Source organism: Desmodus rotundus, chromosome 13 (assembly GCF_022682495.2).
Source record: "Desmodus rotundus isolate HL8 chromosome 13, HLdesRot8A.1, whole genome shotgun sequence".
Lineage (NCBI taxonomy): Eukaryota > Metazoa > Chordata > Mammalia > Chiroptera > Phyllostomidae > Desmodus > Desmodus rotundus.
The window spans coordinates 89,725,114-89,743,226 of NC_071399.1; the positions used below are offsets into that span (position 1 = coordinate 89,725,114).

At 42.7% G+C, this 18,113-nt stretch overlaps 1 protein-coding gene across 2 annotated transcripts in view; it reads right to left on the reverse strand.

Moving 5' to 3' along the window:
• Positions 1 to 3,064: 3,064 nt before the first annotated feature.
• The window catches only part of COG6 (component of oligomeric golgi complex 6), a 31,249-nt gene continuing 16,200 nt past the window's right edge, over positions 3,065 to 18,113 (reverse strand). Inside the window, exons 9-19 of one of the 2 annotated variants that reach the window (XM_053916477.2) lie at positions 17,705 to 17,833; positions 17,536 to 17,627; positions 15,370 to 15,434; positions 13,497 to 13,588; positions 11,942 to 12,059; positions 10,727 to 10,858; positions 10,223 to 10,390; positions 7,922 to 8,029; positions 6,788 to 6,841; positions 6,117 to 6,196; positions 3,065 to 4,157 (exon numbers count right to left, since the gene is read on the reverse strand). In XM_053916477.2, coding sequence (XP_053772452.1) covers positions 4,010 to 4,157; positions 6,117 to 6,196; positions 6,788 to 6,841; positions 7,922 to 8,029; positions 10,223 to 10,390; positions 10,727 to 10,858; positions 11,942 to 12,059; positions 13,497 to 13,588; positions 15,370 to 15,434; positions 17,536 to 17,627; positions 17,705 to 17,833 — 1,186 coding nt within the window. In that variant the 3' untranslated portion in view covers positions 3,065 to 4,009. The remainder of the gene's footprint in view (positions 4,158 to 6,116; positions 6,197 to 6,787; positions 6,842 to 7,921; positions 8,030 to 10,222; positions 10,391 to 10,726; positions 10,859 to 11,941; positions 12,060 to 13,496; positions 13,589 to 15,369; positions 15,435 to 17,535; positions 17,628 to 17,704; positions 17,834 to 18,113) is intronic. The other variant, XM_053916478.2, reaches the window with a different exon arrangement.

The following is an 18,113-nucleotide window of genomic DNA, read 5'->3' on the forward strand; positions in this document are numbered from 1 at the left end:
GTTCACTGTTTTTTTAATCATGGAAGGGTGTTACATTTTATAAAATGCTTTTTCTTCATCTATTGGAATAATCATTCTTTCCTTTCTTCTGTTAATGCACTGATTAACTTGCATATGTTAAACAGACCTAAACTGTTCCTGAGATAAATCCACTTGGCTGAACCATACAATCCCATTTGCCAGTGTTTTAAGGACTTTGCATTCACAAGGGGTTATCAGTCTGCGGTTTCCTTGTGATGCCTTTGCCCGCTTTGTTACCTGAGTAACAAACACTGCTCTCACAGTGTAAGTTAGAGTGCTCCCTCTGGTTGGTTGGTTGTTTAGTTCTGGGGGTAGTTTTTGGGAAAATTTGATGGAGATTAGTGTTCCTTAAACATTTTGTAGAATTCACCAGTGAAGCCATCTGAACCTGAGGTTTTTTGTTGTTGAAAATGTAGATTACTGACTCAATCTCTTTGCTATATGTCTATTTAGACCCTCTACTTCTCCTTGAGTCAGTTTAGTTTGAGTTTTTATAGGTATTTATGCATTCCATCTCTATTATTTATTGTTGACATGTAATTATTCACAGTTGTTTTCCTATTTATTTCTGCAAGGTCAGTTGTAATGTCCCCTTTCATACCAGATTTTAGTAATGAGTCCACTCTCTTTTTTCTTTGTCATTGTAGCTAAAGGCTAGTCAATTTTTTTTATCATTTCAAAGAACCAAATTTCCTGTTCCTATTTTTATATGACTATTTTTATATTTTTTTAATTTTTATATCAATTTCCTATATGTTTTATATATACTTAAACACCTTTCTACATGGTAACACTTCACCATGCAGTACTTCACAGTGAGCACACCCAACAGCTGAAACAGCACTATTCTCTATGACCGAGCAGGGACCACTCCTGGAAGTATCTTCCTACACGTGTCTTTAGACGCTTGTCTGTCTGCACAACGTGATGCTCAGCACAGTCTCAAAGAGAAAACTCTCCTCAACAGGCTATGCAAAAAAAAATTTAAAACATCATTTTTATACGGGTCCAAACATCTGTATTCCAACACAGGTGTCACAGAATGGTTCGAACAGCCAATCACTGAAATGTTATTTTTCTATTCTGTATTTTCTCTATGTCTGTTATAATTTTATTTCCTGTTTGCTTCAGTTTATTTTATCTTCTCTTTCTAGATTTTTATGGTGTAAGATTCAGTTAACTTCCTTTTCTTTAATGTAGGCTGAACATTCCCCTCGGGCACCGTTTTTGCTGCCTCCTTTAAGAACTGATATGCTGCCGCAGGCCAAACTTTCATTCATCGCCAAGTTCTCCCTGACTTCCTTGGCGATTTCTTCTTTGACCCGCTGGCTGTTTAAGGGTGTCTTATTGCATTTCCATATATTCATGCATTCTAAGTTTCCTTTCTTATTGCTCTCTCATTTCATGTCCTTGTACTTGTAGAACATACCTGGTATAATTTTAATCTTTTCAAATGTATTGAGATGTGGATTTTGGCATAACATGATCTTGGAGAGCACAGCACATGCACCGTGGAGAAAGGTGTACTCTGCTGCTGTGACACAGATGCTATTAATTCTAGCTAGTCTACAGTGTCGCCCAAACCTTCCATTTCCTTGCTACTCTTTCTTTTATTGATTCACTTTCTAATATCCTTTCATTTCAGCCTCAAGGACTCCCTTTAACATTCGTACAGGCAAGGTGAAATAATTGATCTGGGATGTCTTAGTTCTGCCTGTACTTTCACAGGCGGTTTGGCAGGATACAGAACTCTAAGTGAACAGTTTTGTTCTTTCAACACTTTGTCTCATCCAATGCCTTCTGGCCTCTATGGCTGCTGATGACAAATCAGGTGTCGATCTTAACGAGAATCATTTAGACATGACGGTTACCTCTCTTGCTGTTACCAAGATTCCCTCCTAGTCTTTGGCTTTTGGTAGTTTATGATATGTATCAATGTGAATCTCTCTGAGTTTATCCCACTTGGAGTTTGGTGAACTTCTTGAGTATGTATTTTAATGATTTTTTAATGAAATTTGGAAAGTTTCCTGTCAATATTCCTTCAAATACTCTTTGGCCCCTTTCTTCCTCTCTTTCCCTTTGGAGACTCCCACGGCATGCACATGGTTGGTACTATCCCGCAGGTCCCTGGGGTCTGTTCCTTTTCTTTCATTACCTTTTTTCCTGTTTCTCAGATGCGATAATCTCAGCGACCTACCTTCGGGTTTGCTGATTGTTCTCCCCGCCCGCACAGATCTACTGTTGAGCTCCTGTAGTGAATTTCTTAAATTTCAGTTATAATTTTCAATTTGAACATTCACTTGTTCAAGTAAAAGCCCAGAGAAAGAAATAGAAAAGTTCAACTCAATTTTTGCCAAATACCTTTTCTCTCTGAAGGAAAAAGCTAGCCTGTGTTATCTAAGGTTATACTTATGCCACATCAGAATAGTTCAAATGCAAACTATGAAGTATAATGGCAAATGAAAGTGTTACACTGGTGGATTAACACTTATAATTTCCTATTTTGACTTAGCGTCAAGGTTGTACTGATAGCACATTCTCCACATCAGCCCTCCACTGGGTATTTCAGTTTGGCCCTATCCTACACTTCCTTTTCTATCAGTACCTTTTCTGAAAAGCACTTTAAAAAGATGTAAAGAAATACTGCAATGATCACTGCTCTAGAAGTAGTTTAACATTTTATTTGAGGAAACTAGGTAAAAGGTCAAATCCACTTTTTTCCTTATAAAACAAAGGAATGCACTATTAATAAGGTAGTAATCTTTCTTCACAGTAAAAATAAATTATCTAAATTTAAGCTCTTGATTTATATCCTGCTTTATTTTCTGTCTTTTAGATGTCACACAAAGTCATTGAAGGAAAAAGACTAAAAACACAGATTTGTAACAAGAGATGATATATACTCTTCTTGCTCCCAAAGAATCGTATTAATATAAACAATTATACATTTCAGATAGATGAATAGACTATGTTCTGTAAATGCTAATTGTTATGTACTTGTTATACAAATTTTAATTTCACGTTACTACTTTTCAAAATATCCTAACCTAGTCAACTTCTCCTTATGCCTCAGTTTTCTCATTTATAATTTACGGGCTTACTTCTTTTGTTGATTTACCAGAAATTAAGACAGTCTACTAATAAGAATTCTCCTCAAAATATTACCGACAAGGCAAGGTCACATGGAAAGTAGTGCAGTGAGAACCCGACCGTTCCTGGAAGGGGCCCCCACGGAGACAGACACCCGTTCTGTCCATCAGCCATGGCTCCTGGCATTCTTTCCTCCAGCGTCAGAGCAAGTAGGTCCTTATGTCTTTGGTTTGAACCTCAGACAAAAACTGGGCCTGGTTGCATTTCGAGTCTGCACCGTATAACCAACACCTACCTTCCAATGCGAGACTTGCGTGCCACACAGGACGCCTGCACACCCGAACTTCATGTTGAATTCAGCCGAGCGCATACACTTTAAATTATTTCCCTCTCTCTTTTCCCTCTTTTTGCTGAGTGTATATTTCTGCTCTTCATCAAGTACACCTACTCACATTAATAACTAATGAATAGCAAATGAATCTCCAGGTACGAGACATTTATTAGGCCCTATCCTCATACTAACTCTTAAGTTTAATTTTTTATGTAGTTAATGTAAAACCGATCCTATAAAAAGGTCCCTCAAACCTCTCACACTACTTTCCCCCCGCACTGTTATATTCCAGGAGGGAGGCAAGCTGCAGAGCTGGAGGGGCGGCTAGCGGAGAGCGGAGCATCTCTCCACACAGAGGGGACACAGGGCAACACTAACACAGGTCCGCATGTGTTACTTACTCACACATTACTGTGACCAAACAAGGCAATTACTGGGACTTACAATCTTATGATACAAAGAAAACTGTAATCACCAAATCTCAACGTGAGGATTAACAGACTAGAAACCAAGAAAACCACCCCGGCGCTCTGGGGAGGCGGTGTTCGGCTGCCGTCCACGGCGGCATCAGAAGAGGAGAGTCTGCACTTGCTGCGGCGAGCGGTGCAGAACGCTCTCTGGGTCCTTGTAGCCGCTGGCCGGGCTCATCACGGCGGCATACACCTCCCCGTAGGCTCTGCAGACCAGCTCCACAGACTGCTTCAGGATCTGCTCCCTGTTGATGGGCAAGCAAAGCGTGAAACCACGGTCTTAAAATACTCACTCGGAATCGCAAGAAAGCTTCGTAGTTGAGCCTATGCATTCCACATCGAGAAGTAGTATTGGTAATTATTATTGGTAACATTATTGATGTGACAATAATTATCTCACCGATAAGAGTAAAAAGTCACAGTACCTCTATACAAGTTACTTATTTCAGTTAGGGATAAAAACGTTTTGATGTATTTCATTCCTCTGTGAAATGTTCCCCGTTAGCATGCAGGTTTCAGGAGGGCAGGGGCGGTGTCTGTTCACTGCTGTACCCTCAGGGCTGCAAGAGCGCCCGGCACGTAGTGGGTTAGACATCTGCGAACCAGAAGCTGCAACCCACCAGCAACGCACTGACTCCGCAAACACACTGGTAACACGTCACAGAAAGAGGCTTGTAACTACTCAAACTCGTTAATACTTCAAATCCCAGAATAACTTATAATAAACTGCTTTTTTCACTTGTACAAACAGACCTTGTTTTATTGTGCTTTGCTTAACTGCACTTCACAGATGCTACAGTTTAATAAAATGAAGGCAAAACCCTCCAGCAGAGAAAAGATTATGACTCGCTTTATCGCGATACAATACTCTTTGCACTGCAGTGGAATCGGGGCTATGCATCAACTCTTTGAAACAGATTAAAATCTCCCCTCAATCTCTGTATTATGAAAATAATGGCATCTTTCCTATTCAGTGATGATTCACACAACTGAACGTTCCCATACCACGTATTGAAACGTGGTTAAATCTAAAATAGTTAAATGTATTTGATTTAAAAATTAAGTAATTTAAGGAAGGCACCAACAACCGGAGCCAGGGCAAAGCAGGGTTTCCTTCATAATCTCTCAGGTCTTCACGATTCCGGTTTTGCAGATGTATGAGATATTTTAAAATAACAAAACATAAAAATAAAAAAACATTCAAGTCATTCACTCTAATCACATTAACCACACTGAACAGGGGACTTCCCTACGTCTGAGAGGAAAACGGTCCAGCCCATTTCAGCAAGCTGTAACCAGCACTAAATTCTTCCGCGTGTTGGGCGAAAATCTGCCTCCTTACTCTCTTCGTAGCTTAGGCTGCTCTCTAAACAACAGGAGACTCGTGCACCCCCCCGCACCGTTGCACCCGTTCAGTATCTGAAGTATTCGAGTTCGACAGTTCTCTCCTTGCTTCCCTTTTTAATTTAAGTACTCGTTCATATGTCTATTTGACCCATCCTATTAATCTCCACGAAGACACTGCAAATGCCTTCTAAATCTTAATCCCTACTGCCCATTACACAGAAAGCACTTAACGCACAGCTGGTTGAGGGGACAAAAAAAAGTGGGCAGCTGTTGCCTAAGTTCCTACTTGTGGACAATTCTGATCTGTCAATATTTCTCTTAAACTCAAACACTTCAGACAATATGATCTCCCAGCTTCTTCCAACTGCAGTGTCCTAATGTTGTCATGTACGTAGCCCCGGCTCTTTGTCCTGATAAAAATATGATACTGAACAGTTGTACAATGTCTCTACAGGAACTGCAGAGGCCCCGAACAGTGTATGAGGTAGCTCACCCGCACTGCACAGCGAATACACTGTTGCTATGTGCACAATTCCCATGCTCCATGTCATTCCGACATGTTTGTTAATACAAGGGAATTCGGTATTACAGCTCCAGAGCTCCAATTATATTCGTGTTAATTCAGAAAATCATTCACTACGTGAAGATTTTGGAGTGGTACACGTGCAAGAAATAAGTACGAACAGGGTAAGGTCGAATCTCTCAGAGGTGCCAAGGCAAAAAAAAAAGGATGAGAACTACAGATCTTCAATGGCAAATCTCCTATTCCTATGAATAATTTTTTTTTCAAAGAAATGTGCTTGGTATTTAAAAATATGTGATTCTTTACCAACTAACTGAGACCCAAATGCACTTACTTCACTGTGGCGCTTAGGAGGAAGTCCAGCTGCGGCATCAGCAGGCGGTCTGGGGTGGAGAGGTAGCGATCAAACTGGACCTGACGACACAGAGTGGCATGACGGGGGTGCGTGCACTCGTCGACGGCCCTCTCAAACATGCCACTGCGTCTGTGAGGGGTTAACCCTCAGCCCAAACCCCATATCCCAGAGAGCAGCTTGTGACCAAAGGGAGTTACTTCTTAAACATTTTAACTGAACTCCCTAAAAGTGTCAACTTTTTAAATTAGTCAAAATCCAGCAAGTAGCACCTACTTTTAAAATTCCGAGTCTAAGCCCTTCATCTCCATCTCGCTCACCAAGCTCCTGAGCAACACTATTAACCAGAAGCAAGGTCGCCGGATTTCCAGTCTCCCTCCCCCTGAGACCCGCTGTGCTTGTCAATCACCGGGTGTGGGGCACAGCACAGGGGCCGCTGTCCTGACTACAAATCGCGCCAGGCGGGCACCTGCGATTATCAGCGGGACCCTCTTGTAAAGGTATGACTACCTGACCACTGCACTTCACACCTGACGGTAATACAAAATAATGTCGAATGAGAACTGTAATTGAAAACTAAAATTAAAATTAAATTTTAAAAGAACACCATTCCATAAGGAAACCGGTACTGAAATGCTTTAGTGCGCACTCACCATTGCAGCCTTCAGGGCCACCGAATCGAGGTTGGGCAAGTTAGCTAAAGCACCCTAAAAAATAAAAACAGGCAAAGAGAAGAAACAAGATGTAAAAAACATGCTATGCATTCCACTTCACTTACAAAACACAGTCCATTGGTGGACTGCCCACGTTTGGACATTTAGCTCATTTCCAGAGAACTCAAGGGTCACTCCTTCCACCTCAGTCAGAGCCAGGACCCGGATTTGCTCGTTTTTGTGTAAGTAGCATGAAAGCACTAATGATATTTGTTGGAGGGAGTGAAAAGCACGTAAGTTTATTAACAATGGAAAAACCAGGATATCTCAGATTTATTCATGAGCAAAAAAAAACCAAAAAGGAAAAGCAGCACTCAGGAAATGACAATGAGTCATGGAGGCTCTAAGGTTAAACTCTGACGATTTTAGATAGTATTAAAAAGACAACAGAACTGGTTCCTTCTGGTAGAAATTTGCTTCCTACTTTATCAAAAGAAAACATTTAGAACTTGTGAGTTTTGAGAGCTTCATCTAAGAAATCCCGGGCTGTAAAATATTCTTCAGATTAACATCATTTAAAAGAGTTCTTTGGATTTTAAAGAAGGTGTTTACCTGGTTTTCAAGAGTTCCCTCACTCCATTACCTATTTACACTGGAGGTCTACAATTTAACAAGGTCACATGCTGCTGGCCATGGAAGTCTCTACCTCTCCAGAGTCACAGGCCAGGACTCGCTACATAAAAAGGGGACGACGCTATTTACACAGTGATGTATGGGTCCAATCAACTGACAGTGACCTAAGACTAAAACTTTTCCAGAATGGATAGTCTTCATGTATTTGTAACTAATCTGTGTCTATTGTCATTACTTTGAACCCTTCGAGCTGTCTATAACGAAAAGGGCACTCACTCCACAGTTCGGGGCGCTACGGTAATCACCCAAGAACTATGCGTGTATTACCTCAGTCTTAGCACCAGCCTAGGAAACACATTTTATTACCCCTCATCTTCGGCAGAGGAAAGAGAGCAATGTCACTTTCCAAGTGAAAATCAGCTGGGACGTGGCAAAGCCAAGGTGCAAACTGGAGTCTAGCTGCAGAACCCAGACTCCGCACTGGAACACCCGTGAGCTTACCTGCTCAGGTTTATGCTGCTGTACGGTGTTATAGATGTAACTCAAGCCTGCTCTAGTTAGGACATAAGAAGCTTGCTCATTTATAAGGGTGTCCAAATGTGCTTCAATCTAAAATAAAACACACAGAAAGAGAGTATTTTAGGAGTTATAAGACTGACGAGAGGAGAAGTAAGTAGACTACCTTGCAGTCGCAGCTCTTCATCATGGGGTTCTTCCTGGAAGTGGCTGTGAGAGCAGGCTGGAAGGCCCCACCCCAGAGATCAGGCACCCCGTCTGAAACGCCTCTGCGCGGTCCCGGGGGCCACCTGATACTCATGGAGGCGGAAGCCACAGAAGGGAACTGCCCCTATCGGGGCGAAGGAGCCCATGGGGGGGAGAAGTCTGCTGCTCCCTTACTGTCAGCAGTCCAGGCCTGAGAGCCGCGAGGGCTTCCTTCCGTTCTGCCCAGAAAGCTCCCTCCACGCTGCCAGTTTGTCTGCCGACGACACAGCACAGGACTAGCTGTGCAGCCGCCACCCGAGTGCTGGCCCATCCCGGTCATTCCAAGAGCTGAGCCACAAACTCACGGGCGGTTTGAAAGAGGTGAGCAGGTTCTAGGAGAGAGCCCATCTGAATAATTAGAACAGGTATCTCTTCGTGGAGGTAACGCTACTGAAAAACAGAGAACCTGGTTTTCCTAAGTGATGCCCGAGGACGTAAAATTACAGTCCTTCCTCTACTAGACTCACTGGAAATCCAAGAAGAACAAGATGTGCAAATGCAAACATTTAATGAAAGAGTTATGGATAAAAACCAAATTAGTATCTGAAAGAAAATGAAAGAAAAGTAATACAGAATAAACATTAGAGAAATTGGCTAAAGGAAAGAGATTTAAAAAGAAAGATTTCGGAGCTAAAGCCAAATAAGGGCAGAAGCTTCAGAATATGAAAAGTAACAGAAGGAGAAGTAACCATTAACTGAAGATAACAGAAAACTTAACTGAGCAAAAGAAAGGGTTGAACCTTCAGACTGAAACGGCTCCGAAAATCCAAGAAGAACTAGTGGAAAAAGGGACACATGAAAAATATCCCGAGGAGACGGCTGAGCTCAGAGAAAATCCTTACAAGCTGCGGACGGATAAAACAGGTTACCCCAAACAAAGAGAAACACCAGCCTGCACTTCTTACTTGAAACATGGAATGAAGCTAAGAAGGAGTAGAAGAAAATTAATAGGATTAGTGGCCGAGGTCTGAAAATCAAGCATCTTTCACTCAGCAAGGCAAGCGGCTACTCTGCAGGGGCGAATGAGCCAGTCTCGGTTTCCCGTGCTCCCACAGCCCTTCCCCACGGACGGACGGACGGACGGACGGACGGACAGGCCTGACGCAAGTTTAATGGCACTCACTCAGGGGGGCCTGTTCTCTTGAAATGTAAAAAGAGAGTCTATGAATATTTAAGAAATGCAGGCAATTGGCGATAAAACAGATGACGGTCACCTGATAATTACCTGAAGGTCTTGAGAAAAGATTTAGACAAACGGAAGAATTTGGAGTTGAATTAGTCATACATGCAGTAAAAAATAACAATTTTTAAAAACAATTTTATTAACTCTACATTAAAAAGTTATGCAAGAAAGGAAAACTTTATTACATTTCTCTTTAAATAGAAAATACCACGGATTTAGATGGATCCACTTACCCCTCAGAAAAACCCCAGAACTTCACAATGAACTTTCTACCACAGCCACAGCCGCCTTGTTTATGTGCTGGTGACAACACAACCACCAAAGTTCCTTAAGAAGCATATCTACCAAAAATCACTATTTCAAAATCAGAACCCAAGTACCTGGTGAATTTTATAAAAGGCTGTTTTAGCCACTTTATAAAACGCTAAGAGACGCCATTTGGTCCAAGGACGACAGTGCTGGTATAAGGAATTGCAATGCCCTGTGGGACGCTGGCTCACACACAGATAAAAGGTACCTGCCCTCCGCAACATCGCCTGCGCTAGCCTCCCAGCTTGAAAACCATCGCACATTACTCACGCCCGAAGAGGGAACTCTGCACACAGAGTAACTGTTCAAATTCATCAGAAAAGCTTCATTCCGCCATCACAGACTGTGGTTTGAATACACCACCTTACGCATCCCATAGTCTGACTTCTCCAAGACAAAACTAAGATGATGAGCACGCCCTTGTGTGTGTGGCCTTCCTTGGACTAACAAAAGGATTTACAGGAATTGGGGCAAAAAGCCAGTAACTGAGCCCGCGTCCAGAAAAAGGACTCCATCACAGTGAGCTGTCCTTTTACGGCAAAACCCACCTGAAACTGTAGCATTTCCAGACGCCGGTCAGTGAATTCAAACATGGCCAAAGTCGTCTTCATCATGTACAGCGAGTTGACCATGAACGTGGCCATGTCGGCGGTGCCTAAGCTGCTGGCGGACACCGTGCACATCTGCAGGAGGGGGTCCAAGACACACGATAAAACCTACCGACGAAGAAGAAAATAAAACGTGCTCTTTAATTCCCAACCAGGGGCAGGCCTGGGTTAATGGCACTTCACGACGAATGCCCAACTGCACTGGAAAGGACCCACTCAGAGAGGCACATAAGAGCAGGGCGAAAGAGTACAATTACCAGAAGAGTTTCTCAAATGAGCATCACTGAATAAACACTTTTTAAATTAAAGAGAACTGATTTAATATTTGAAGAAAAAATCAGTGAGAACGTTTGCCAAAATATATGGGTCAAAAAACACCAGAATTTCAACAGAATTTCCCAGAGAGCAGTAAAAAGCAATCATTAAAAATAAACGTACAAATACCTGCACAAAATCAGCCTGACGGGCATCTAAGGGGACGACTGAAGAATCGTGAGATGCCAGAACTTCACGCAACAACGTGAGAGTCTGATTTAACGCAGAACTCGGCCCAAGATCGGGTGGGGGGAGCTCGACCTAAAATAAGGTATAGTTCGTTATCCCCTGCTTATACTTTTCCACCGAATTTCAATGTGTAAATAAATGCCTATAAACAGGTGTACAGCCAGAGTTGAATGACTGTCCGTGCCCTTCTTGTGCAAACAGAAATACATAAAGCAGGAAAAAATCTAAGGCAAATATTCCAGCTCTAAATATTCATGTTGCTTTTCCACAAGGATCTGAGGTAGGCACGGGGCCAGACGCTGCCCCTCCGGCACTCTGGGATGAGGATGCAGAAACTGGCCCGGTGCCGGGGCTGCACTGCCACGGCCTGTCCCACACTCTCCGACCAACCGGCGCCCCACAACGGCCACGCACACAGCACTGCGACTAAAGAGGAGGAGGGGGAACCAGCGTAGGGCCTCGCACGCACCCTTCACACACATGAGTCCTTAAAAATTACGTGGGGTGGGTTCTAGCACAGTTGTTTTTTTAAAGAATAAAAAAATAACTAAACAAAAATAAGGAAAGATTTGATCGTGATAAACCCATCCCTTCTGGTTCTGCCGCAAGACACTGTTCAACTTAAAATATTAGCTCTCGTAGGATTCTTTCAGGCTCTGTTATTGTTTATCTGGTTTTATTCCTTGAGGGAGAGGTTATTATCTTGTTTGTTTTCATAATTAATTATAGTATTTAACTCAAAAGAGCATAAATTTCCTAAGGACAAAGCTGGATCATCAGAGAGTAAAAATACAAGCAAGCTGCTTAGAAAAAACAGTTACTAAGAGTTCCAGCTTTCTAATCTGTATGTCATTTCAGCCCTGACCTAAAAATAGTAAGTCTGATTTAGTTACCAATTTTTGGTTAGAGGAAAATGGTAGTGAGAGTAGGGCCTGAGAGTCTATCTCCACTATGACTCAACGTTACACTGTTCCAGGAACACGGGCTATTAACCTAGACCCAGTCAGCCACCTCAGAATGAATTTTGTTTTCACAGGAAGACCTCAAAAGAACATTGTATGGGACAGGTAAAAATCGTTACTCAGGTAAAAAAGCAAAACATTCCATGTGAAAGATACACATTCACAGAGTTTAAGAAATGCACTTGAAACGTACCTTGTCCATTAGTTTGCCCGCATGAAGACTCAGGCTGTTGAAGAATAGTTTTTTGCTTAGCAAATGCATCTCTTCGATGGTGGTCAGCAACGCAGCCGCACTGTTCCCAACGATGCCACTAAAAGCAGAGAGCATTTCAGGCTGCAAAACGGGCTACGACGATTCAGTTCTGTGAGGGGCACTCTTTAGAAAGATCTAGAGTTAAATAAAAGTTTTTATACAGACGATAACCTGTAAATTGAAAACAATTACTCCGCTGCCTACGTCCATGAGTTTTCCACTTCTTTGGAAGTCATTTTTGTTCATTTATATTTGTAAAAATCACTTTTAAAAAAAATCTTCACCCAGTGATATGTTTACTGAGTCTTAGAGAGAGAGTGGAAGAGAGAGAGAGAGAGAAACATTGATGCAAAAGAGAAACACTGATCTGTTGCCTCTGGTACACGGCCTGACCAGGCACGTGCTGCGGTTGGGACCACAGTTACGTGCCCTGATTGGGAATCGAACCAGCCACCTTTTGGTGTACTTCTGGGAGAAGTAACCTCCCGGCTGAGACGTTTGGGAGGCGAACGTCAGCGGCTGGGAGGCAGGGAGCATCGCTGCCACGGTCTGTTGGTGCGCTGCCAGCTGGTGACCCCTGCGCCTCTCCCTATCTGTTGGCTACAGTGATCCTCCTGGATTTTAGCAACTGGCATTCTGTTCCTGATACTGCCACACCAGATAAAAGTAATTTGTAAATCGTTTTTAATAGACTAATGTGGAAACTATCAAAAATAAAGCTTGAAAGGACACTGTTTTAACACAACTGCATATATAACATAGCTTTTTTGATTTAATCTTTATTGTATTTTTTCCCATTACCATTTAGCCCCTTCACACCACCCTCCCCCCAGCAATCCCCACACTGTTGTCCACGTCCTTGAGTCCTTTTTCCTAATGGTGTCATTTATAATAAAGCTCCAATGTATGCCATCAGTGGATATATGCAAAGCGAAGTGAATGCAAATTTTGGAGTCAAAATTTAAATTTTAAATAAGTGGCTCCTAATCAGATAAAATCAGTAGATTTCATTTAGAGACTCTAAAGCAGCTTTTATGTAGAGATGCTAATGTAGCTTTATTTAGAGAAGATAAAGCTATGGTTCTGTTTTGTCCTAACAGAAAACTAAGTGATAACAAAGACTTTGTTATTTACATCCAGCACCGGCTATTTCTCTCATCACGTCCTATTCTGAGTACAATGCCTCCCCGCTCTAGGAGCCGTGGATCCCTTCTACCGACGTGCTAGAGATGTACATGGTCATGTCAGCTGTGTGCGCGCCCGTGTGCGGGTGCGGGGTCTGGTCTGTTTGCAGGGGAAAGGCGGAGGGGAAGGATGGGCCTCGGGGAGCAGCACGCAGATCAGCAGACAGTAAGCCCGATGCTTCCCGCACTGCTGTGGGGGCTCCACCAGTCTTACTCGGTCAGCCAACAGTGAAAACCCACACCCCTCACACCGTCCTCACCGAAACAAGGCATCGCAGGGCTTAGCAAGCACGTTTAACCACTCCACGCACCTGATTGTGTGATGGTAAAACTTAAGGAGGTTAGAAATCTTATATAACAAAACTGCTCCAGGTTCAGCAACTATTACTTGTTCAATCCGAACCTATAAAACATGTGAGAAAAATACTAAACATTTTTTCAAAGCATAACTTTTCTGCACTAATCACGTGTTATAAGAAGCATTAAAAAATGACAACATTTTATCGCTGCAGAAATCATAAAATTCCTTCTAAATAAAGGATTTCTGAATATGAAGTCATAGAGGATGGTAAACTAACAAAAACGCTTTAACAGATACACTCTCCAGAAAGTTACCTATTACCTGCAGAACTAGGTGCCAGGCAGTGGGTACCAGGAATGACCAAAGCAGTAATGAGAGCATTTTGCAGCTTTTCACCCGTAAACAATGGAATTTAGTTCAGCACTAAATTGCAAAGAAATTGTGACATCTGTAAAAACAGATTCTCAGTGCAAATGTACTTCTCTCTCACCAAATATTCAGGAAAGACTGAAAGAACTTTTATCTTTAAACTATCATACCCAGTTGCTTTTTATATTAATTACAGAAAGAAGAGCAGATCAATCTTAAATTAGCACCAACATATTTGTCTAATTATAACACTAACCAGGGCTTTATCAGATCTGGTTCTAGATTAATTTGATCTGTGTCAAGATTAACTACCAGGAATCTTCTTAATTAAATTCCATCCGTCACTAATCTTTCCCTTACTTTATGTTCCCTAATTAATGAACAGAATCTGCAGTATGCTGATCCGTGCTCTTTATATATCATACCATACCTGCTCTTAAGCTGCTGCTTACACTGTGTCTCATTTCCTAACTAGATTCTAGACAGGAACACTGTTTTCTGCTTCTTTTACATCTCTACAACCTCTGGCTAAACAGTACACACACAGCAGGTGTTTAATAAACGCTTTCCAAAGTCGCAGTTTCTCTGTACTTAGATTTTCGAACATGTCATAGTGCTGACCAATGGGATTCGCTGTAGTAAGATTTTATGAACGTATGTATGAGTATGCAAAAAATGTCATTTCTGTAATTACCTGATAGAAATTAAATGACCTTTACATTATTAACGTGTTTATGAAACTGATATATCTGTTGGCATAAATCAGTCCAGCTAATACCACAATATTATAAATCATAAAGAGCATTTGAATTCAAAAACCAAAATTTCGTATTACAATTTCTTTCGAATGCCAAGGCTTCAATAGGGACTTAAATTATATCACTGATTCATCACTCACATCACCCACCCATGCCAGGGACCACACGCGCTTCACCTGCACAGCTGTCTCAGTCCGTCCCCGCAACCCTCGCTGGCAGGTATTTTTCTACACAGGTGCAGCGTGAGCAAATTAAGGTGCAGAAGACGTAGGCGATTTGAACGAGCAAGCAAACTAATCTGCAAAGTGGGAATTCTAATTTTGACTTCAAGTTCTGTTCCCTGTGCTATAAATAGTATTGACAATATCACACATGTACTATCCTCGGATTAATCATTATTTATTGCTGTAATAAAATTTACTGCACTTGAAGCAATGAAGTAAATGGAACATGGCAGTAAATCTGTTATGGGTCCAGAGATTAGTTATTTCAATTTAACATACTTTTTCTCAACTGACTGATAAATTACTATGGGAAACATAATAGGTAATATATGCAAACTGAGAATGCTTCAAATTTTCTTTCTTAGAAAATTGACAATAATTATTTTTAAATGTATCTTATTATCATACATTAATGTGTTAATTTGACAAAATTACAGCTTTAATTCAAGCTGTTATCAGTGTGTTTAAACTCATAATAAGGCAGTAATTTAACCCGATACCACATAACATATAGAAAACCAAAGCATTTTACCTTCAGCGGCCTGCACACGCCCTCAGTGATGTGCCCAACAACTTCCTGAATGTTTTCTTCAACACCTAGAATTAGTTATCACATTACTGAAAGATTTTTCCCGTAGTGCACTTTGCTTCACGCTCACAAAACTAGCAAACAATAATGCATATGATGGGGGGAGACTGATGGTGGGCGTCGTGGGGGTGGGGGGGCAGCAGAGAGTGATAGGGACAACTGTAACCGAACAATTAAAAAAATCAGTTTATCAATTTAAAAAAAAAATGCATGTGATTACTGGCACTAATAACAAACATTCAAAATAACCTTCTTCATATTGTATTAAGTCCAGTAGCTCTTAGGACATCGCTACTTATGTTGACATCTGAGTTTAGAGGCAGAGCCATGCTAGTTCATCTGACTGCTGACCAACAAGTGAACGTGTTGCTTCGTGAAAAAGTGAACACAGGAGTCACAGGAAAAGACGACTGTAACATACATTAACTGAAGGAAGAGATGTGAAGACGTATTAGCTTTTGTTCTGCAAACATCCCCTTCCAGGCAGTGAGGAAGAGCACGTTCGCTGAGGGCAAGAAGATGAGCGCCACCCCTGTGAGCTACTGGAAATGCTGACATTTACTAGACACTACTCATCGAGCTCGGTACCAGACACCTGACATTTACTGCTTACTGCCACCTTCTTTATTCATTTATTAATGCTTAGAGAGAGAGGGAGAGAGGGAGAGATGGAGAGAGAGAGAGAGAGAGAGAGAGAGAGAGAAGCATCGATTTGCTGTACCGCTTAATTACACACTCACTGGTTGGTTCTCATACGTGCCCCACCCTGGGATCAAACCTGCAACCTTGAGGTACCAGGAGCAATGTGCTAACCGACCGAAGTACCCGGCCAGGGCCTAACCCACTTCATTTTTACAGATGGTAAAACCAACTCTTGGTTGAATTAAGCCATGCCCACAGAATGACCTATTTCATCTAACTCCAATATGTTTTCTGCCCACCACTTAACGCTGCCTCTCACATTAACTTTACTGAAACAGCTTTTAAGAAATACATTCTCTTACACTTGGGAATCAGGAACACAGAAAACAACTTTAAAAAACACAGACTTTGCGTCGATCTAACAGGCATGCTGCTGGTCTAACCCTGACACCAAGGAGTTAAAAATGGGGCGGCCAGGCCTTGCCACCAATTCATACCTGGCCACCCCTGCAGACCTCATGCTGACACGGAATGAAGGGGAGCCACGCTATGCAGAAACCAAAGTGCGACCAGTCACCATGCTTCCTTCTTTCCACTTCCGATCAAAAACAGGACATCTGGCCCTGAGTGGTGTGGCTCCGTGGGATGGGCGTCGCACTGTGACCTGAAAGGTCCCTAGTTCAATTCCTGGGCCCCTGCCTGGGCTGCAGGCCAGGTCCCTGGTTGAGGGGCGCACAAGAGGCAACCACACACTGATGTTTCTCCTGCTCTCTTTCTCCCTCCCTCTCCCTCTCTCTAACAGTAAATAAGTAAAACCTTTCAAAAAAAAAAAAAAAAACCCCAGAACATCTTCATTATCCATTAGTCCCCTTCAACAGCACTCAAGGTAGTCACAACAGAGAAGATCTGAAATTCTGTGAACAAAAGTGTAAGCAACTAAAAAAAGTCACTTTTCTTCCTTGAAAGGAAAGCTGGAATTGTAAGTACAGTTAGTACATTGGTAATTATTCAAAGAAACTCTCACATTGTCACCTGGCCATAAAGGCGGGGGGGTAGTGTAAATGAAAGAAAGAGCAGCGTGATGACCACAAGCAAGCCTGTCGTCTGTCCCCTCCCCGCTGAGGCGAAGGTGACACTGCCTTTCACCCTCACAGTGAGCGGCGTGCAGGACCTGAGCCAGGGCATGCTGAGGCAGTGTCCTGTACGTGACACAGAGGAGTCCAGGCTCCATGCGGAAGGTCACAAGGGGTCACCATCAGAGTGCGAACCCTCGTGTGACAGGGTGAAAGGGGTGGAGAGCCCGCTTATTAGCAGAAGCGGGGGGCGCTGGCAGAGGGAGACCAAACAGGGTGCCCGCTGTGCCTCGCAGGTGTGAAAAGTTGCCTCCAGGACGGAGTCAAGGGCGAGCACAGAAGCAGACACGTCTGTGTCTGTGTTTAGGCATCAGCAATGACACTTGGGGCCCACCTTGTGCAGTCACCTGCTTTAAGAGAGCTTCGAGGTGTTCTTTCTCAGACGCGGTCGCCTGATGGAGCCACGCCAGCATGTCTCCCACGTACCTGATGGGAAAAGCCGCGTCAGCGACGGTCTCCTTCCGAAAACCACCAAGCCCTCCGGTACTGTCCGACCACTGTACCTTAAAGGGTCGTGGGAATGCATTTCAATGGGTCTGGGTGTGCCACCAGGGCCCCCTCTCGTCAGAGCGTCGATGAATCCACGGACGACTGTGCTTCTTCTGGCCGTTCCAAATTCATCCAAGGTGTACCTGGAGGAAGCGAGTTACAGGAAGAACAGCTGGTTTTCTCCCTAGTGGTTGCATCAAACTATTCACGGGGTGTCTAAGATAAGCAAGACGTCTAAAGCAACTCTCTCAAGCAGTACTGTTTGTAAACAACAACAAAAACTGGAAATAATAATTTATCACAATGAAAACTCAATCTATAGGCACGTATTTTCTCTCCTCACGGGAAGGATGCTGAGATCTGGGATCAATCACAGGGGCTGTGGCGATAAAGCAGACACACGAACAAAACCCCAGCGTAGTC